We start from the raw sequence: 22297 nt of genomic DNA on the forward strand, positions 1-22297 counted from the left end.
AAGCGTATTGTTGCTGTGGTTATAACAGTATTTCGATTTCGGCTGTTGTTTTAATTGCACTATAATTTTTTAATATTGGATTTATTTCACTGTGCGGCGCTACCCAAGCTTAATTCAAGGCCTTCAGGTCCATCAAGTTTCACAAAGCAATGAAATGGCGGTGAACTGTACTGAAATGTACTGCTGAAAAATGAGACACATTTGGCAATCCATCATTTGCATGCTGCGAAATGTGATCATTCGTCAGAACTGAACTGTTAAAACTTAAGATGATATTATTGTAGACTTTAAACGTGCTTTCTGCCAAAGGTTTATTTGTGCTTTGATTTTTATATCCAAAGTTTTTCATAGAGATGAAGAGCAGAGGAGCTTATAAACTGTCTGCGTGTTTTCGAGGTTCTTGTTTCTCTCTCTGTTACGGAGAGTTTTCTAGATGAAATTAAAGCTGTGAAAAATAGACTTTACATTTATTTTACTTTCATTCTGTCGGAAGTAGACACATTCAGTTTTTCCCTTCTTATTTGTTTTGCCCTAGAAGAATTTTTTTCTTGAAAACAAAAGGTTTTGGATTAAAATTCAACACCTGACCTCGGTAGAAACAGTCAATTTTAGAGACAGCTGATTTTCTGTACTTGATTGAAATGCATTTTCTTACGTCCCTTTTTTGTTGTGCTAGATTATTGTAAATGAGGTTTTTTCCCATTTTTATAGATCTCTAGAAGATGAACATTAGTGTTTTTCAATGTCCGCTTCAACAGCGAAAAGTTACTGTTAAAGTTTTTTGGTTTCGATATTGGGTTTGTTTCGTGTAATTGTCAAAACGTAGGTCTTGTCGCTTTTAACAGAGTAAACAAATTAAAGTTTCTGTCGATGGAACTTGAGCATTCGCGCCAAAGAGGAGTTATTATGTTTAATATGTTGTTCTCTTCATAGCTTCGTTTCAGTTATTCGCTACAGCTGTTATTCTAGACTGCCATAACTCGCGGAATTTTCGAATGTAAAGAGGTGTTATTTTTTTTCTTTTCCAAAATTCCGCTTACTGAAAGTGACACGCCGCCGCCTCCTAAGGACAACCTCTATCTTTCTGACGAAAGCGAACATTTTACCAATTCTAAGTCTAAAGGTCGGCACACACGAGGGGACTAGTCCCTGCGACTAGTCCCAGCGACCAGTTTCATGCAACTAGTCCCTTCGTGTGAACTACACATTTCTGTGGTCGCAGGGACCAAAATTTAGTCCCTGCGACTGGTCGCATGAAACATATGTTTGTCCCTTCGTGGGAACTGTTTGTGCGACCAGTCCCTGCGACTAAACGGTAAATAAGCCAATCATGGGTCAGTATGATCCGTGACTTCCGGTATTTGTAAACATTGCAGTTTCTATGAATTTTCCCTGAATTCTAGATTTCTACAACTGAAGAATAAAAAACTATTTCTAGTTTTGTAAATATATACAGATGTCTTGATACACTTTCGATGTGTATTAAATGGGAAACGTGAAATGAATTGGCGAACGTTGTTTCGGCGGCTTAAACATCGACCATATGGGCCACAGGTACATAACAGGAAAGTAGCTATTTATCTGTACAGTGAATAACGTCGGAAGAACACGGATAAAAAAGCACTTCAGCAGGAGCACGCGTGTTTTTCGATTTCCTCGTTGGCACCGGACGAAGCTGTCAAATGCATCAACTTATTCATAAGTCTCTGGTTTCCAACTACTTATTAATCCTGGCTTTTGCCAGAATTTATCATGAAGCTTTTCTAAGTAACTCTCCATTAATTCACGATGAAGCATGTTTGTCTCATGAAATCCATTTCTTCTGAGCGTACTCGGTGAACTTGCTGACAAATCAGCCTCCTGACTACCAGATATAGAATGGGGAAAAGCGAAAGCCCGTATTACTCATCTTGTGTCACTAATTCCGTGTTGAACTCCTTCTTTTGCTACACATCCATTATGTTGAACATTTTGACGATCCATGCGATGAGGAAGACGTCAGCATTGCCAAAGACTTTGAAAACATTGCTGCTGAGTCTCGCTGTTTCTGACCTTGGTGTTGGTTTGCTGGTGAAACCTGTTTATGTTGCAAGGCTGATTACTTGCGCTACTAGTGGAAACTATATCTACCCCGAGCTAAATATATTTACCTACATCAGTGACTTTTTTTCGAGTTTATTCTTGTGTGCGTCACTGTTCGGTGTTACTGCTTTGAGCACAGACAGATTTCTGGCCATTCATCTTTATCTCAGATATCAAGAACTTGTGACTCACAAGCGTGTTGTTGCTGCAGTGTTGATGATATGGACGTTTAGTTTCTTGTTTTCGTTGCTGTTAGTGCTGGATTATTTCTCGCTCAAATACGCTGGAAAAACCGTACTCACCGTTACTTTTTGTTGTTGTATTATTTGTACAACAATTATTTACTTTAAAATATATTTAGCGGTGAGGCGCCACAGAAACGTAATCCAAGCGTTGCAACTAACACACGGGGGTGGAACGACAGTGAACGCGGCCAGGTTGAGGAAGTCGGCTAACAGTACCTTCTACATATACCTCGTGTTTTTGTTGTGTTATTTACCCTGGTACTGTGTTTATATTTGGAGTTTTTCTTCCGTTAAACAAATCACCAGATTTCGTACTAGTGTTATTTATACGTTAACGCTTTTGTTTTTCAACTCGTCTCTAAACCCTGTGGTATACTGCTGGAAAATGAGACGCATTCGGCAATCTATCATTTGCATTCTTCGAAATATATTTCGTCGTTAAAACTGAAGAAACTTTTAAGGTAGCTATATAACAACCGAGCACTTCGGAGGCAATCTTCAAGTATTATGAATAGTTCGCAACGAAAGTAAACGAATGTGTTTTGCACAGTAGAGAATCTGTAAGTCCTTGTAGTTTGCTGACAGGTCATATGTAAATGTAGACCTATATTTGTATTCAATTTGTCAGCTTAGACAGCTTAAGTTAATTGAAGTTATAACATGCAGATGTAATGTTTTTCTACCTCTTTCTCGTCGGAAGCAAAGGGTAATTTTCTTATTACATGTATTGGTTTTAAAACAGAAGTACGAATACTACATTAGAGACTCCTAGTCGCTTATGTTACAGGAACCGGAGTTAAGCGTCGGCCTGATGGGCCACGTGGCTCATAAACAGACTATGAATGCTATATATTAGGAGCTACTAGCTTTGTTTATAAAAACATAAATTACCGTAATGATGTCTTTGGCACGCTTGAACACAAAAGTAAAAACTTCTTATGATAATCAACAAATCTGAATCGAATGGACTTTAAACCTAAACATTAGATTGAAACCACTGAGACAAGCGCTACCGTCAAAACAACAAAAACAAAAGCAATAACCAAGAGGAATTTCGCAACGAGTGAAACGTCCAAAATAAGCCCACGCCGAGTGAGGGAAAGATGGAATGTCGAGGAAAAGGTACATTTTACTTTAGATGTTCTCTCACATTTAGAACTTTAAGCCTCTCCTCAAACAGCCAAAAACAACTCCCTCACCTTCTGCCCTTCATACTCAGATATGTAAATTTGTTTTGTGTTGTATTTAAAAGCCTTTTGATGTTTAAAGCTGTCTCTTGAAGCGAGGTTTTTTTTAAGAGGGCTAGGGTTTCAGGGCTTTCTCAGAAGAGGATCTCCTCGCGGAATTGATTATACGCCGAAGTATCCTTTTATCGACATTAAAAATCGTGATCCTCTAAAGAATTCTCTGGTTTTAAGAAATTTATCGGGTAATCCCAAAATATTCGAGAGCTCAAAATAAAAACCTGTTTCACCTAACGGTGGTCTCTTTTGTTCTCCTCCGCACCAATGTTTCGGTCATGTTTGTTTGTTTGTTTTTTGTTTTTTTTTTCAATCGATTCGCCTTTTCGGTCGTTTCGTTTCAGTGGTATCGCCACTAAATTTTCTCCGATTCTTATTGGTTTAAATTGATCACGTGACGCGATAGTGTTCATCCGTGGAGAGATACTGTCAGCCCATAGTGCACTCTATTGTTTAATTAGATTTGCAGTGATGGAGCCGATCAGATTGTAGCGTTTGTGTTGGTGCGCTGGTCAGTAGCTGAAGTTAGATGTTGCGTCAGCCCTCAAGTTATATGCTCTGACGAACTGTTAACGCCAGAGGTTCCATTTTTTTGGTCGCAGTTTATTTACCTTTATCAACAAGGAACATTTAATGATGGTGGTGTGTCGTCTCGCTCTACAGTTTATTATCGTTACTTGAGTTTCAACTGACATTTGTACAACACGGAGATATTGAATAATCAAACTACATGGGGTTTTTTCATTTCTTCTGAAAAATCAGAATTTTGAGATGATTAACACAATTTCATGATGGAATATAATACGAAGTTTTTTTATTGGCTGTGTTTTTTTTTTTTTTTTTTAATCCAGTGACGCATGGTGTTGGTAATACCATTTTTTTTTAATGCTTATGTACAGAAGGGAGGACTAACACAGGTTTTAATTCTAAATTGTTGAAATGACGGCGATGGGACATTTTGTTGTTGTCATTACGAATGATGCGTTTTCCGACCTCTTATGTCAAGATTAATTTATTATCACTTTCACCCAATGACAATAATTTTAACGTCAGGATCTCATCTTTTTGTGTATTTTTGTGTGGAAACGTGGGGGCGGGAGTGCATTTTCCGGTTTTTCGTTACTCAAAGGAAATATTTGCAAAGTAGCGATGATCTTTGCCTGTTGACGACGTTCATTGTCTTTTTTATTGGATCCCTGACGAACTTTTAGGCAGGACAGCGCTTGCGAGTAACACCGGTGTCATTAAACGGAAATGGAAACGTAAAACCGCTGATCAACCAAATATTTACAGGGAATAAGAAGATGATGCCATTTTTTTTCTAAATTTAAGAGTAAGGGCTGAGTATTTTCTTCCAGTTGCCGACCAGGAAACTAAATGAAAGCTCGTAATATCCCAGTTCTGAATTTGGACAAAAAAAAATTGCTATCTCGACGTCGTATTTATTTATTTATGTATTTATTCCCTTGTTCTTACCAACTTAAACAATTGGTAACTTCGTCAAAAGCGAAATTCAATAGGTAATAAAGATGAGATTACGTTTTGATCTTTTTTACGTTGCATTCATTAGTCCATGACAGTTACCCGCAGTTTGTTTACTTTTTCTGATAAAATAGACTTTATAAAGTGGTTCATGCAATTCAAGAGTTAGAGTCTCCTTGAAGATCGGAGTCTATGAAGCGCACAGTCTCACTGCTTTTAGCAGCAGAACGCCCGACCTCAACTTAAGTCACAGTTCTACAATGGCAGATACAAAAGAAGAGTTTTATTCGTCTCTCATAGTTAACGCTGTATTGAACGTTGTCTCCTCTTTCGCGGCTGTAACGTTGAACCTTTTAACAATCCATGCGATGAGGAAAACTTCGTCCTTACCGGAGACTTTGAAAACATTACTGTTAAGTCTTACTGTTTCTGATCTTGGTGTTGGCTTGCTGGTGCAGCCGTTTTACGTTGAAGAGCTACTTGCGCTTTTGCTGCAAAACGATCTTGCGTCCAGTGTGCGGAAATCTATGGATTTTATAGTTAGATTGATTTTGTATGCTTCTTTGTTCAGTGTAACGGCTGTAGGTGTAGACAGGTTCCTAGCCGTCCATCTTCATCTGAGATATCAGGAACTTGTAGCTCACAAACGAACCGTTGCAGGTGTCTTGCTGATATGGGTGTTCAGTGCATTGCTTTCAGTGATGAGGATCATTTGGGTGCACATGGGAATCGTGGTCGGTTTCATTCTGGGTTTTTGCTTTGTTTCTCTGACTGTGGCGAATTGCAGAATTTATTTCGTGGTGGTGCGCCTTACAAACCAAATTCGCCCGTTACAAGTACAACAAGTTTCACAAGATGATGAAAAATTAGTAAATGATGTAAAGCAAAGGAAAACTGCAGTTAATACTTCTTACGTCCTCATTTTGTTTTTGTTTTGTTACCTGCCCCACTATTGCAGTTTCGTTGCGTCTGTTTTCATTCGTGGATCAAATGTCACATTAGAGCTATTTCTTATGTACACTTGTTCACTGCTGCATCTCAATTCATCCCTAAATCCTGTTATCTATTGTTGGAAGATGAGACAAGTTCGAAAGGGCATCGCAGAAATTCTGCGAAACATGTTGCTCCGTTGAAACTGAGCCTCTAGTTTATGTCAACTGCATGAAAACAGCTTTGTCAGAATCCATGTCAGTTATTTAAGAGAGATCTTTCATAATCAAGAGTAAAAATAAACTGTAAAAATTAAAAATTTAATTAAAAGAATAATGAGCAAAATGAAAGACACGATTTTGTAAATTTATTGTGATTAAAGCCATTGTGTAATTTATTGACCCGTTTTGAATTTTTCTCCAAGGCGCCTCTTTCCTTCACAATTAAAGTTTCAGCTTAACCATTGAGTATTAAATAAAAGAAAAGTGTCCTGGCAAGAAAGATCGTGGTTTTCCCGTTGTAAGATTAGCAATGCAACTCAACGCTCGAATTTCTTCTTTTCTCGTTACCGGTATGAAATGTTTGTAAAATTTTACCTGCCTTTTATCATCTTATCAAGATGTTTCCCCCCCCCCCCCAAAAAAAAAAAAAATTGTTTCCCAATAAAATCTTTAGCCTAAACGAGGAATGTTGAAGTTGTAATGTGTCACGAAGGACTATATTATCTGTCAGGGTAACCTACAGTTTATATCCGTCCCTACGTTTCAACTGACACCCGAAGATTCCGGAGGAAATGAACTATGGACGTGTTTTTTATTTTGTTTTAAAGTGGGACATCATGTTTTTAAAAGTACAAGCTACATCAAATTTTAACCGTATGTGGAAATTACGTCAAAGTACAACTCGTATTTGGAAATGACGTCAGTAGTGACTACATCGCGAAAATGAAAACATGTTAACCAAAGTGCAAAACTACAACTTTTTAAAGATGATTTCTTATATGTTTTAGGTGGATAAAGCAATCCTGATCGTGAACAGCGCCATAGCAAACCAGATTGATTGGTCTGAAATCAACAACATTGTGAAAGAGGCACAGTCACAAGGAGACCCTGTGGCATGTGCTATTGGTGCACTAAAACTGGAAACTAATCATATCACCATGCACCTCAGGTCTGATATCTTTTTTTAGGCATCTTTCAGTAGGCTCCTAACCAAATGTTTAGATCGCTAGCATTTTTGAGTGCCTAAGTGGGATTCTTAGACCTGGTTGCTGAAAGTCATCTGATTTCTCTTCCTTTAGTTTGGATCTTTAGGTGTTTGATCCATTAAAATTACTTTTGATTGATTGCTACGCCCCACAGGCTTTTGTGCCATAGACACAGCTTAGCGTCAAGAAGTCACCATTTCAAAACTTTATTATTGCACTGGTTTTAGGTATCCACTGTTCTACCCATCTCTGTATCTCCTTTAAATTGCGTAGGTTACATTTCGTCCTCGTTGTTACCCCCTTTGGCTTTGCACAGGAATGTCTCTCGTTACCTTTATTTCATGAGGACAGCAAAAGAAAAAGGAGACCTTGTCTCGCAGAGGCAACCCCAAAAATCTTGGCGAAGGATTTCTAGAAACTTTTTCTCTTTTCAAAAACCGAGTTTGCTTGCTTTGTGAATATGATTACATACATTTTGCGACATTATTCTGTAGGAATCCGTACGACTCTTCAGAATCAGACCCTGATTCAGATGAAGAAGAAGAAGATGATGAAAGTACAAAAAAGAAAAGGAAGAAAAAAACCAAGGTATGTCTCTGACTGCTGTGCACTGTGCTTTCTCGACACGCAAAATTTTTCTCATAGTTCTGCAACCCCCAGTGCTCCTTCGTGAAGTTAGTTATGCATGTACACTTTCTCCATCTTGCAGGGCTCTAAATTTACTAAAATTGACATCAACTTGGCTTTATCTGCATATGCCAATGCACGAAGGTACGGCAAGTTATGTACTGAGAATATTTCTATTTGTTTACGACCATTCCTGGCGGCTCATGTAGAAGGGAAAATGATTTCATTCCTTAACGGATTTTAGTCGCTGTTCTGATATGATGGTGTCTTAAAGACCTTTTTGTCCTGTATGTAATCTCTTTGTGGTATCCCCAGTTTTGCAGTAGAACTTATCCTCACTCTTATCGTCGCAGCTTTTATGACAAGAAGAAATTTTCTTCCAAAAAGGAACAGAAGACAATTGATGCATCGGAAAAGGTTAGTTACCCAGTGTCGCAGGTTGTTGGTTGCTTAATTTGCAAATCCCCATGATAAATCTAACTGTTATTAACCGCAGGCGTTAAAATCAGCGGAGCGAAAAACGAAGGAAACCTTGAAAGAAGTTGAGACTACAACAAGAATTAAGAAAGCTCGGAAAACATATTGGTAAGAATGAAAGCAGCTTTGAAGTAGTTTGTCATAACAGTCAATCAGCGTTTACTTTTCCTTCAACGTTTTACAGCAAGAGTTATCCACAATTTAGGCCGGCCATACACACCACCATTCTGATAAGCAGACGAGTTGTAAGAAGCGTGAATTAGATAACTTGAGCCGAAGTGAGCCTTGATGAATGTAGAAGACAGAGAGGGAATAATATGTTGAAGAATGTGTTATTAGTGATGCAGATAACATGAATATATATCTCCTGGGATGGGAATTAAATGAATATTTCGTTTGTTTTTTTAGGTTTGAGAAGTTTCTTTGGTTTATCAGTTCTGAGAATTACCTGGTAATTGGTGGCCGAGACCAACAGCAGAACGAACTTGTGGTCAAAAGACATCTAGAACAAGGTCTGTTGTGGCTCACTTTGCATTCTATTTCTACACTGTTTTAGGAACTTGTCAACTTCCCAAGTTTTTCTTACGAATGTCGCCAGTCACGTGTTTGCCCGCGGTCAAAGTTGGTCAAGACAGTTCTCGAGAGTGCACCTGGTGAATGCTTACGTGCTTCTCTGCGCTTCTCAGCGCTTCTCAGCGCTTCTCAGCTTGTTTCTCATTTCTCGAGGTTAGCAGTGGTTACATTTTTCAGCTCTTGACTCTGAGGTACAGCAGGAGCTTGTATCCCGTGCTCGGTCACTGGCTATATGTTTTGGGGCCAGTTACATGTTTCTGTGTCATGTATCATTATCACATATCTTTTCTCCTCAGGAGACGTGTACGTTCACGCAGATCTCCATGGTGCAACAAGTGTTGTAGTAAAGAACCCTACGGGTCAGCCCGTCCCGCCAAAGACCCTAAATGAAGCCGGTTGCATGGCGGTGTCCTACAGTGCTGCGTGGGAGGCACGGATTGTGACCTCAGCCTGGTGGGTGCATCATTCGCAGGTGTCCAAGACGGCACCCACAGGAGAGTACCTTACCACAGGAAGCTTCATGATTAGGGGCAAAAAGAACTTCTTGCCGCCATGTTACCTCATGATGGGCTTTGGTTTTTTGTTTAAACTGGATGAAACGTCCATCGAGAATCACTTGAACGAGAGAAAAGTCAGAGCTGTGGAGGATACTGAAATAGTAGAGGTAAGGTCCGAGAGATTTTCAACGGTGCTTGATTTCCCAGCAACCGTGTTTTGTTTGTTTTTTGTTTTGTTTTGATTACTAGCTAATGAGAGCTTTACATTATAACACAGACTGTTTACACAGTAACGTTTGCATTTTTTCCACCCAAATATATCGGGAAACGATCCAATGATATAACACTTTGAACTTGACATAGGATGCTGAAGGAGAGGAAGAGCTGAGCATTCCAAGTGACGAAGGCGAGGCAGAAAATCCACCGAATTCTGTTGTCGAAGGGGCAGCTACTCTAGAAGACGATGATGAAGAAGACAGCTTGTTTCCTGATACAAGCATCGATATACAGCTTACGAAGGAGGGAAAGTAAGTTTTGTTTGTATTTTTAATAGATTAATTTTCAATGGCAATGTTTAAGTCTATTGTTTAACTCTAAATTTATCGTGCTTTTATCTTCGTTTCTAGAGTACACCTTCAGCGAGGTACAAGCAGAAGCAATAGCCGAAGAGATAGTGAAGAAGGAGAAAGTGTTGATCCTGAGGAAACCAAACAAGTATCTTGAGAATTTGAGATGTCATTCCTCGCCCTTGCATTTCATGAATAGCAAAATGCAAGAAAGCGCAAGTTATAGCCGAGTTTCAGTTTGCCAGTTTTCGTGATCTTATCAAGAAACTGCCTATCGTATCAAAAACTTCATCAGGAAATAGATTGGCTTTCCTTTCCATACCTTTATAGCTGGTCCAGAAAACTTGCTTCACTTCCTCAACCAATCAGATGAAAGAAAAAAAAAAACGCGCGTCACCTGGTCACTCACTTTTTCTAGCGCTTGAGATCAGTGGCCTGAACTTACTCTGGTTTTTGCTATAGTTTTTGTTTTAGTTTTCAAGCACTCGAGCGATCGAAACGTCGCCTAATATTCCTCATTATTTTTCTTTTCAGCCCGCAAACAAACAGCGTCTATCAGCGAAACAGAGGAGGTAATAATTAGCCATGATCCTGCGCATGTAAATCTTGACTCTCACTTAATGACACGCTGCAGTGAGCACAAATCTGTATTATGAATGAAGTGCAGCCACTTGTCACTTGTCTTCTGATTTACGCGGCGACTGTTTTATAAAATTAAGGTGTATTCACTTTTCTTTCAAAAGGGAAGGTGCAATACCAAGCTACTTTGTGCTCAATATTGATCTTACATTGGCATATTTTTTTATTGCGAGACCAAGATACACCACAGATTTTTAATGATTACAATCGAATTTATCTTAGAGAGAATCGAAAGAAGAAGGTCAGACAAGGTGAAGACGGCTCTTTGCAGGCGAATGAGGAGGAGCAAGAAACAGAGGAAGGAGAAGAATATGACCAGGTACGTTTGCATTCTGCTTTTAATGGTGATGTCGAAAATGAGCCCTTGTCAATCCTCTTCATTAGCCTATGTTTTAATTCATGGTAGGGGATTCAACAAAATATCAGAGCATTTATATCTGCTCGACCTCGCATTTCGCTTTGAAAGTATTTTGGGAAACAGCTTCTAATATCTTCTGATCCTTAAAAATATTATCGACAGAAATCTCAACAAAACCATCACCAAAAACAAAAACAAAAACAGCAACAGCAGCAGCCACCTAAGAGAGGACAAAAGGTTTGACACACTTTTTTCAACCCTGTTAGACTGTTAATATCGGCGAGGAGAAGTGAATATTTAGTTGATTATTTATGTCACAGAGAAAGTTTAAGATTCACTTTCTTTGACTGAGCATGATAGTAGATTTAAGTGGTTAGAATGAATTCATTCTAGTTCCGCTCGTTCATTTTAAACAACAGACATTAAATATGGACCACTCTGTGCAGCGTGATAAATAATGAACATTAAGGATTTTAATAACAATTCACAGACTTGGAAGCTAACGAATGATTTTCCAGCGTGACCGGCCTGAAATTAGCGACAAAAAATTGGATATTTCAAGTCTACACCCTTTTGTTATCTAAATGAACGGGAGCGATATAAAAACAAATCTAAGGAATTACCCGTGTTAATTAAGGTCTGTCAGAAGAATTTAGTGGCTTTGCTTAAAGCAATTTATACTTTTTTCACTTTTCAGACCAAACTTAGGAAAATAAAAGAGAAATACGGCGAACAGGATGAAGAGGAACGACAAATGAAAATGGAGATTTTAGCGGTAATGATTTTTAGCATGTAAAAAGTATCGAATTTATCCTACCCTTGCGTAATCTGTAAAGGGTGAAATGAGTCTGGATCGGAACGAGGTTCACTGGCAAGGCTGCATCAAAATGAGGTTTGACTTGCATACCTGCTACAGCTTGTAGTGTTTTCTGTGGCCTCAAGTAACTGCAAGTCTATTACAACTCTCATGGATAGAATGAGAATTCTTCAAAGGTACTCCCAAATATAACGTCTTGATTCCTGGACAGTTTGGTGATTGCAATGAACAGTGGATGATGGAGAAACATTGCGCGTAAACCGACCCGAGACATTTTGACATGAATTATGGTGAGCTAATGCACCACGGCCGTTTCCCAATACTTCAGATGTATGATAATTTTTTTATTTTTTCCTCTTAAACAATGCTGGTTTTTTTCCTCTTATAGTCTGCTGGGCCTTCGAAAGAAAGCAAAGCTGATAAGAGGAAAAGAGACAAGAAGGCGGGTAAAGGAAGTTGCGTCAACAGGCCAGCCAGCGGTAAACCAGGGAAAAGGGAAACCCAGACAAGCAAAGACCAATACTCAAATCAAAATAATCTGTCTGCAACAGGAGGCGGTAAAAACCAAGATCAGGACAACAGCTTCCAGTCCAGGCAAGATTTGGAAGAAAACAAAGGCAAAAAAACAAACTTTACAAATCAAAACTCAAGCGTCTATCAGGATAAAGGCGATAGAGAAGGTAACGATATTGACAGTAAAGAGACAGCGACTGGTTTGATGAACTCTTCTGATAGACAAGCTGGTGAAACGAGCAGTTTGGAACTAGTCAGTGTAGAAGACAATTCTCTCAAAGAGGGTGCTCCAAAAGATGAAGGTACAACAATCATTTTTTTATGAATTTTTTTTTTTATGTAATTAACCGTAAAATACCGAAAGTAATGAAGTGTAAGTCAGCTTTTTCTATTTTCAGATGCGAAATATGGGAATTCTGAGAAAGAAAAAGACATTGTAAGTAGACAGTTCGGCTGTGCTATATACTTTTCAGTATTTTGTAAATACTTCAAACCTTATCAAACTTTACAGCCTTAGCGAGATTAACAGTCAGAGGTCGTGAACAAAATGCCATGCGCACTTGAAAAGTGACATGACACCCTGTTTGGTGATTATAAATTACACATTTTACGACAATGTAAAGAAGAAACTCATTTATTAATTTGTTTATATTTATATTTGTAGCGTATTTGTTGCGTTTCACTCACTTATTTGTTTTCTTTATGTTTTAATAAATCCCAGGCAGTACTTCTTTTCTCGTTACTTCGCGAGTTAATATGAATTGTTTTTTTTTTCTTTCCTTCAGGCTGTATCAGATGACGAAGCAGAAGACGAAGCACCGAAAGTACGCAATGAAATAATTTCAATTGAGATTTTTTGGAGGTTTTTTTTTTTTAAAAAACGATTCTCAAAATTCTAACCATCCCAGCTCATAACTTGGTTTATTCTTTGCCTGTTTCATTTTAGTAATGTGCTGTTATTGCTCGATAATAGTTGGTTTGAGCATGATGGTTTCACAGCAACTTGCGGCAAAAGTCAACTCCGATTTTACTTACAAGCGTGATTTATGGTTCACCATTTCAGAATAACCGCAAAAAATATTTTGATCACAACCAATCCGAATATTTTGAGTTAAGCAAGATTGTGAGAAACTCAAACTCTGCCGATTACCGTTGACTTCATGCTTGGGTAACTTTTCTAATTTTCGGCGTTTTTCGTTGCTTTGCAGGAAGCTGTATCGCTGCTTGATTCTCTTACAGGTTGTCCGCTGTCTGAAGATTTACTGCTGTTTGCAATTCCTGTGTGTGCTCCATACGGTGCGGTACAAAACTACAAGTAAGACAGCGGTTTTCTTTTTTCTATTCTTTTTTTCTTTAAGTTTCTAAGACACCCTAAGCTCAAGTTGTTTGGGTGATAGATCAGCCCTGACCAGAGTTTATCTTTCTGTATCAGAAGGGCTGTGGAAAAGTTATCTTTTATAGTAAGAAAACATCCTGGTATGCTCCTGAATAAAATATGACGATCGAAAAGCCCCCTCCTCCCCCGCCCCCCCCCCCCGCCCCCATCTAATTCTCAGATAAGAGATGTGTGTGTGTTTTATTTGTCTTTTCTTTTCCGTTTCGTCGACAGGTTTAAAGTGAAACTTACTCCAGGTACAGCTCGCCGAGGAAAAGGTTAGAAAAACTGTACGGATTTTCTTCCCAAAATATTCTGCTGATGCTCAGTTCTAAATTTTCTATGAATTTTCTCTGAATTTACTTGGCCAACTCGGATTTGAATTTACTCGGTGAGGGAGTTCTATTAAGTAATTTGTAACACAAGTTTATAAGAATTTTTAGGCGACAAAATCGAGAATGATACATTTCACCTCGTCCTGTGATTCGTGTAAAACAAATATAAATTTAGCAGGTTTTGTTTCCTTCCTTAGCTGCCAAGACGGCGTTGGGCACTTTTCTGTTTTCCAAAGAAGCTTCCCAGCGAGAGAAAGATTTAATTAAAAGTCTCAAGGTAAAAATTTCAAAGCTCGGGATACTTTAGTAGGTAGATGAAGCAGTCAACGATGTTATTGAACTTTAAGTAATTCATCACATTATTTGCATTCTAAGCGTCAATCGCACTTCACAGCTTTTGTGCAAACCATCCCTGACAGTGCTTCTCCTTTTTTTCTTTTTTTTTAAATTTTCACTAGTTTTCCACTCTATTTCTAGGACAACGATCTTTCGCGTTACATTCCAGGAAAAGTGAAAGTTTCAGCACCAAACCTTCAAAAAAAGAAGAAGAAATGATCTGTAACATTGCAAGAATTACTGTGGAGATTCCTTTTTATCCAAAGAAATAGTGTTAATAAACCGCAACGTGGTTAATCGACTACACGTCAAATACGTTTTTCTTCGTTGATTATGATTATTATTATTATTAATTATTTTTGTAGTGTCCAAGTCTTTTTCTAATGGTCAGCTTACTTCTTGTAATTTATTTTACATAATCCATTTTAATCGTCAAATATTTCTGTGCGCACATGACTGATGTAGGCCCGTCAGGTAACCTATATAGTTCTGGGAAATTTCTGGTAAGGACTGCATCTTGGGTTCGATATGATGAGTCTCCTATCCTTTGATGATCCACTCAAGACGGAAAGAACGTTCGACTGACTCGGCGGAATAATTGTGACCCAGGCAGTCAACGTTTTGACGGCAAGCTCTTCGTAGATGCCTCTCCCCACGCTCAGCAAAAAGCATTTAATGAATAACTGACACAGTAGTCTCCATTTATGCAAAAAGTATTGTCGCATATTTATCGTCAGGAATGATCTGTTCCGAGAAGCGGTCAGTTTTCAAGGGCGATCGTAACCAACTGACGACTGTTTACTTTTTTTTTTGTCCGACCTCGAGTTTGTTTGTCGGCTGCATCAAAACGAAGTCGTTGCGTCGTTTTTTATATTTGCCAAATATCCTGCATGTGGAGAGCGGAACGATTACGAAGAACTCGAATCAGCTGCCGGCATCTAAAGGATTTAATGTGATTTTGGGGCCAAGATGAATTAGTAACGGCCTTTATCACGATCCTCTTTACTTTCAATGATGTCTTTAACTAAGTTCTTTACAATGAATGGATTATGATCAGATCGCATCTTGGTCTTTTCTGATTGTTTTTTAAGGGTACAGGTACATACAAACAGCGTAGAGTTGCGTGAAATGGCTCAGCGTAATGTCAAATGGTACAGCGTACATACAAATGGTGTAGCGTTGCGTGAAATGGCTCAGCGTAATGTAGAATGGTACAGCGCACATACAAACAGTGTAGCGTTGCATGAAATGGCTCAGCGTAATGTCGAATGGTACAGGGTACACACGAATGGTGTAGCGTTACGTCGAATAGCTTTGCAGAACATCAGACACTAGCTGAACATTGAATTGCTTAACATTACATGAAATATTCCGATGGGAATATTACATGTAATGTTAAGGAAACCTAGACTGTCTATAATTTGGCCATTCGATTCCTTTATTACTGATCTATTTGACATCCTTGTATTTTTGGTGGTGACGGCAGCCCATGCATATTACAGCTCTGAGTGCAGACAGATTTTCAGCCGTTCATCTTCATCTCAGATATCGGGAACTTGTGACTCACAAGCATATTGTTGCTGCGGTTTCAACAGAATAGATGCTTACATACGTTGCTTTCATTAACAGGGTTCATCCCGATCAAAATTGCTGGAATTATTATAATAGCTGTTACATGTGGCTGTATTTTTATTTACACTGTAGTTTTTTTATTGTAGAATTTATTTCGCTGTACGGCGCCACGCGACCCGTATTTAAGCCCTTCAAGTCCATCAGGTGTCTCATTAGGGTGAAATGGCAGTGAACTTTGTGAAGATAAAGAAATCAGCCCCATGTACATTCTACATGTACCTCGTGTTTTTATTTTTTTTTATTTACCTTGGCACTGTGCGTTTGTTGTAAGATCTTTTATCCATGAAGCAAATACTACGTTTTGGAATTTTCATCAGTAGACTAAAACCCTGGTGTATCTAAATTCATCATTAAACCGTTCTGTTTACAGCTGGGGTATGAGACACAATGGACAAAGTATCATTTGCATACTGCGAAGAGCGTGGTGTTTTTTCAGTGAACTGCTCTTGTTTTGTCTTTAACTTATGTCATCGGCCAGTCGTCCTCGTTACGCGAAAATTACGCGCAATTGCGCAGAAACGTCGATTTTAACTACGAAAACCTTAATCTTGTTTCGTTGTCCATGTTTCATCCACCAACCCGAGGATCGCATACATATTTCTTGCTTTCAACAAACGATAGTGGTCAAAGACTTATCTACTTAGTTATATGTCTATTAGCAGATGCTTACAAAAAGTTGCTTTCATTAACGGGGTTCATCCCGATCAAAATTGCCGGAATTATTATAATAGCTGTTACATGTGGCTGTAATTTTATTTACACTGCAGTTTTTTTATTGTAGAATTTGTTTCGCTGTACGGCGCCACGCGACCCGTATTTAAGCCCTTCAAGTCCATCAGGTCTCTCATTAGGGTGAAATGGCAGTGAACTTTGTGAAGATAAAGAAATCAGCCCTATGTACATTCTACATGTACCTCGTGTTTTTATTTTGTTATTTACCTTGGCACTGTGCGTTTGTTGTAAGATCTTTTATCCATGAAGCAAATACTACGTTTTGGAATTTTCATCAGTACACTAAAACCCTGTAAACCGTTCTGTTTACAGCTGGGGTATGAGACACAATGGACAAAGTATCATGTGCATACTGCGAAGAGCGTGGTGTTTTTTTCTGTGAACTGCTCTTGTTTTGTCTTTAACTTATGTCATCGGCCAGTCGTCCTCGTTACGCGAAAATTACGCGCAATTGCGCAGAAACGTCGATTTTAACTACAAAAACCTTAATCTTGTTTCGTTGTCCATGTTTCATCCACCAACCCGAGGATCGCATACATATTTCTTGCTTTCAACAAACGATAGTGGTCAAAGACTTATCTACTTAGTTATATGTCTATTAGCAGATGGATTTCAGTGAACATTACATTATACTTAGTGTAGGCTGTCTTTAAGTTCCATTAAGTTAAATGAAAAATTTTCACACTTATGTTATTTAAAGTACTTAGCTAATTCCCTTTGAAACGTCCTCTTATCGTGCACATCCCTTTCTATGGTTGATAGCCGAGAAAGGAGAACGGAAAACACGGACATGAAGAACTTTTGACGATGATCGTTCGTGCTTTCAAATATACTGTTTCACTGTAAAACTTGACAGATGGTGACGGTTTCCATTTATTAATTCTTGTTTATTGACAGGAACTTACCAGAAAGCATTAGCATTTTTAGCCGTTCATCTTCATCTCAGATATGAGGAACTTGTGACTCCCAAGCGTATTGTTGCTGTGGTTATAACAGTATTTCGATTTCGGCTGTTGTTTTAATTGCACTATAATTTTTTATTATTTGATTTATTTCGCTCTGCGGCGCCACCCAAACTTAATTCAAGCCCTTCAGGTCCATCAAGTTTCACAAAGCAATGAAATGGCGGTGAACTGTACTGAAATGTACTGCTGAAAAATGAGACACATTTGGCAATCCATCATTTGCATGCTGCGAAATGTGATCATTCGTCAGAACTGAACTGTTAAAACTTAAGATGATATTATTGTAGACTTTAAACGTGCTTTCTGCCAAATGTTTGTTTGTGCTTTGTTTTTTATATCCAAAGTTTTTCATAGAGATGAAGAGCAGAGGAGCTTATGAACTGTCTGCGTGTTTTCGAGGTTCTTGTTCCTCTCCCTGTTACGGAGAGTTTTCTAGATGAAATTAAAGCTGTGTAAAATAGACTTTACATTTATTTTACTTTCATTCTGTTGGAAGTAGACACATTCAGTTTTTCCCTTCTTATTTGTTTTGCCCTTGAAGAATTTTTTTCTTGAAAACAAAAGGTTTTGGATTAAAATTCAACACCGGACCTCGGTAGAAACAGTCAATATTAGAGACAGCTGATTTCTGTACTTAATTAAAATGCATTTTCTTACGTCCCTTTTTTGTTGTGCTAGATTATTGTAAATGAGGTTTTTTCCCATTTTTATAGATCTCTAGAAGATGAACATTGATGTTTTTCAATGTCCGCTTCAACAGCGAAAAGTTACTGTTAAAGTTTTTTTGGTTTCGATATTGGGTTTGTCTCGTGTAATTGTCTAAACGTAGGTCTTGTCGCTTTTAACAGAGTAAACAAATTAAAGTTTTTGTCGATGGAGGCTGGAGCATTCGCGCCAAAGAGGAGTTATTATGTTTAATCTGTTGTTCTCTTAATAGCTTCGTTTCAGTTATTCGCTATAGCTGTCATTCTAGACTGCCATAACTCGCGGAATTTTCGAATGTAAAGAGGTGTTATTTTTTTCTTTTCCAAAATTCCGCTTACTGAAAGTGACACGCCGCCGCCTCCTAAGTACAACCTCTATCTTTCTGACGAAAGCGAACATTTTACCAATTCTAAGTCTAAAGGTCGGCACACACGAGGGGACTAGTCCCTGCGACTAGTCCCAGCGACCAGTTTCATGCAACTAGTCCCTTCGTGTGAACTACACATTTCTGTGGTCGCAGGGACCAAAATTTAGTCCCTGCGACTGGTCGCACGAATTCAAACTGGTTTGAATTCGTGCGACCAGTCGCAGCGACTTGTCGCATGAAACATATGTTGGTCCCTTCGTGGGAACTGTTTGTGCGACCAGTCCCTGGGACTAAACGGTAAATAAGCCAATCATGGGTCAGTATGATCCGTGACTTCCGGTATTTGTAAAGATTGCAGTTTCTATGAATTTTCCCTGAATTCTAGATTTCTACAACTGAAGAATAAAAAACTATTTCTGGTTTTGTAAACATATACAGATGTCTTGGAGCCGTTTTGATGGAATTTTTACCCTATTTGACTCTGTTTCTGTTAAAAATAATAAAAAAAAAAAATTAACAAAAACGGAACATGAAAAAGCATGAATAATCCGACTGAATAAGTGTAGTTCATTTGCGTTGATGTTTAATAGTGCCATAATAAAAAGTTACCAAATTTTCATTGTTTTCGTGTAACGCCCCAGACTAAGGAATATCTGTTGCCTCTTAATTTCCCCATGTTCTTGTGCAATTGAATGCCCTCGTGTGAACGCCTTAAGGGACTAGTCCCTGCTACCGGTCCCCTCGTGTAAACCCTTCAAAGACTTGTCTCCGGAACTAGTCGCACGGACTAGTCGCACGGACTTGTCGCCGGAACTAGTCGCACGGACTAGTCGCACGGACTAGTCGCACGGACTAGTCGCACGGTCTAGTCGCAGGGACTAGTCGCAGGGACTAGTCCCCTCGTGTGTGGCGACCTTAGTTTTTACCAAGTCTGATGACAAATTTTTTCTCGGATATGAGATCGATTTCTCTGATTACTGATATGTGAATTGACACATAATTTATATACTTTCGATGTGTATTAAATGGGAAAACGTGAAATGAATTGGCGAACGCTGTTTCGGCGGCTTAAACATCGACCATATGGGCCACAAATACATAACAGGAAAGTAGCTATTTATCAGTACAGTGAATAACGTCGGAAGAACAGAGATAAAAAAAAGCACTTCAGCATGGGCACGCGTGTCTTTCGATTTCCTCGTTGGCACCGGACAAAGCTGTCAAGTGCATCAACTTATTTATAAGTCTCTGGTTTCCAATTATTTATTAATCCTGGCTTTTGCCAGAGTTTATCATGAGGCTTTTCGAAGTAACTCTCCATTAATTCACGATGAAGCATGTTTGTCTCATGAAATCCATTTCTTCTGAGCGTACTCGGTGAACTTGCTGACAAACCAGCCTCCTGACTACCAGTTATAAAATGGGGAAAAGCGAAAGCCCGTATTACTCGTCTTGTGTCACTAATTCCGTGTTGAACTCCTTCTTTTGCTACACATCCATTATGTTGAACATTTTGACGATCCATGCGATGGGGAAAACGTCACGATTCCCAAAGAATTTGAAAACATTCCTACTGAGTCTCGCTGTTTCTGATCTTGGTGTTGGTTTGCTGGTGAAACCTGTTTATGTTGCAAGGCTGATTACTTGCGCTACTAGTGGAAACTATATCTACCACGAGCTAAATATATTTACCTACATCACTGAATTTTTTTCGAGTTTATTCTTGTGTGCGTCACTTTTCGGTGTTACTGCTATGAGCACAGACAGATTTCTGGCCATTCACCTTCATCTCAGATATCAAGAACTTGTGACTCACAAGCGTGTTGTTGCTGCGGTGTTGATGATATGGACGTTTAGTTTCTTGTTTTCATTGCTGTTAGTGCTGGATTATTTCTGGCTCAAATACGCTGGAAGAATCGTACTCACTGTTACTTTTGGCTGTTGTATTATTTGTACAACAATCATTTATTTTAAAATATATTTAGCGGTGAGGCGCCACAGAAAGGTAATCCAAGTGTTGCAACTAACACACGGGGGTGGAACGACAATGAACGCCGCCAAGTTGAGGAGGTCGGCTATCAGTACCTTCTACATATACCTCGTGTTTTTGTTGTGTTATTTACCCTGGTACTGTGTTTATATTTGGGGTTTTTCTTCCATTAAAGAAACCACCAGATTTCATACAAGTGTTATTTATACGTTAACGCTTTTGTTTTTCAACTCGTCACTAAACCCTTTGGTATACGGCTGGAAAATGAGACACATTCGGCAATCTATCATTTGCATTCTTCGAAATATATTTCGTCGTTAAAACTGAAGAAACTTTTAAGGTAGCTATATAATAACCGAGCACTTCGGAGGCAATCTTCAAGTATTATGAATAGTTCGCAACGAAAGTAAACGAATGTGTTTTGCACAGTAGAGAAACTGTAAGTCATTGTAGTTTGCTTACAGGTCATATGTAAATGTAGACCTATATTTGTATTCAATTTGTCAGCTTAGACAGCTTAAGTTAATTGAAGTTATAACATGCAGATGTAATGTTTTTCTACCTCTTTTTCGTCGGAAGCAAAGGGTAATTTTCTTGTTACATGTATTGGTTTTAAAACAGAAGTACGAATACTACATTAGAGACTCCTAGTCGCTTATGTTACAGGAACCGGAGTTAAGCGTCGGCCTGATGGGCCACGTGGCTCATAAACAGACTATGAATGCTATATACTCAGATCTACCAGCTTTGTTTATTAAAAACATAAATTACCGTAATGATGTCTTTGGCACGCTTGAATACAAAAGTAAAAACTTCTTATGATAATCAACAAAACTGAATCGAATGGACTTTAAACCTACACATTAGATTGAAACCACTGAGACAAGCGCAACCGTCAAAACAACAACAACAAAAGCAATAACCAAGAGAAATTTCGCAACGAGTGAAACGTCCAAAATAAGCCCACGCCGAGTGAGCTAAAGATGGAATGTCGAGGAAAAGGTACATTTTACTTTAGATGTTCTCTCACATTTAGAACTTTAAGCCTCTCCTCAAACGGCCAAAAACAACTCCCTTAACTTCTGCCCTTCATAATCAGATATACTTATGATGCACGATCCTCGCAGTAGATAGCGCTATTTATGCAATAGCGAAGATCAGACCTGAAAAAAATCAGGCCTGTACGGGATTCGAACCACTGACCTCTGCGATACTGGTGCAGTGCTCCACCAATTGAGCTAACAAGCCAACTGGGAGCAGGCCGTTAAGTTGATTCGTAAGAAACCCGTGAAAGTGATAAATCAGATACGGTGAATATATGAAGTTCATATATTTTGAACTGCGGTATTAGATACGTATGATGCACGATCCTCGCAGTAGATAGCGCTATTTATGCAATAGCGAAAATCAGACCTGAAAAGAATCAGGCCTGTACGGGATTCGAACCACTGACCTCTGCGATACTGGTGCATCATAATCATCATAATGTGATAATCAGATATGTAAATTTGTTTTGTGTTGTATTTAAATGCCTTTTGATGGTCTCTTGAAGCGAGGCTTTTTAAGAGGGCTATAGTTTCAGGGCTTTCTCAGTAGAGGATCTCCT

At 38.7% G+C, this 22297-nt stretch overlaps 2 protein-coding genes across 2 annotated transcripts; both read left to right on the forward strand.

The window, feature by feature from the left end:
- The first annotated feature begins 1412 nt into the window (after positions 1-1412).
- LOC148729624 (adenosine receptor A3-like) lies at positions 1413-3320 on the forward strand. The gene has a single exon (XM_088763595.1). It carries the CDS (start codon positions 1879-1881, stop codon positions 2767-2769), a length of 891 nt encoding a protein of 296 aa, XP_088619721.1. The 5' UTR covers positions 1413-1878; the 3' UTR covers positions 2770-3320.
- LOC148729625 (ribosome quality control complex subunit NEMF-like) lies at positions 3226-16303 on the forward strand. Its single transcript, XM_088763071.1, has 22 exons — positions 3226-3252; positions 3315-3449; positions 6990-7150; positions 7682-7775; positions 7897-7958; positions 8168-8231; positions 8311-8399; positions 8700-8803; positions 9161-9528; positions 9725-9888; positions 9988-10075; positions 10462-10499; positions 10789-10885; positions 11087-11161; positions 11622-11699; positions 12130-12556; positions 12653-12690; positions 13040-13078; positions 13463-13569; positions 13864-13907; positions 14162-14241; positions 14442-16303. Exons 1-22 carry the CDS (start codon positions 3226-3228, stop codon positions 14517-14519), a joined length of 2457 nt encoding a protein of 818 aa, XP_088619197.1. The 3' UTR covers positions 14520-16303.
- The last annotated feature ends 5994 nt before the right edge of the window (positions 16304-22297 follow it).

Source organism: Stylophora pistillata, chromosome 6 (genome assembly GCF_964205215.1).
Source record: "Stylophora pistillata chromosome 6, jaStyPist1.2, whole genome shotgun sequence".
NCBI lineage: Eukaryota > Metazoa > Cnidaria > Anthozoa > Scleractinia > Pocilloporidae > Stylophora > Stylophora pistillata.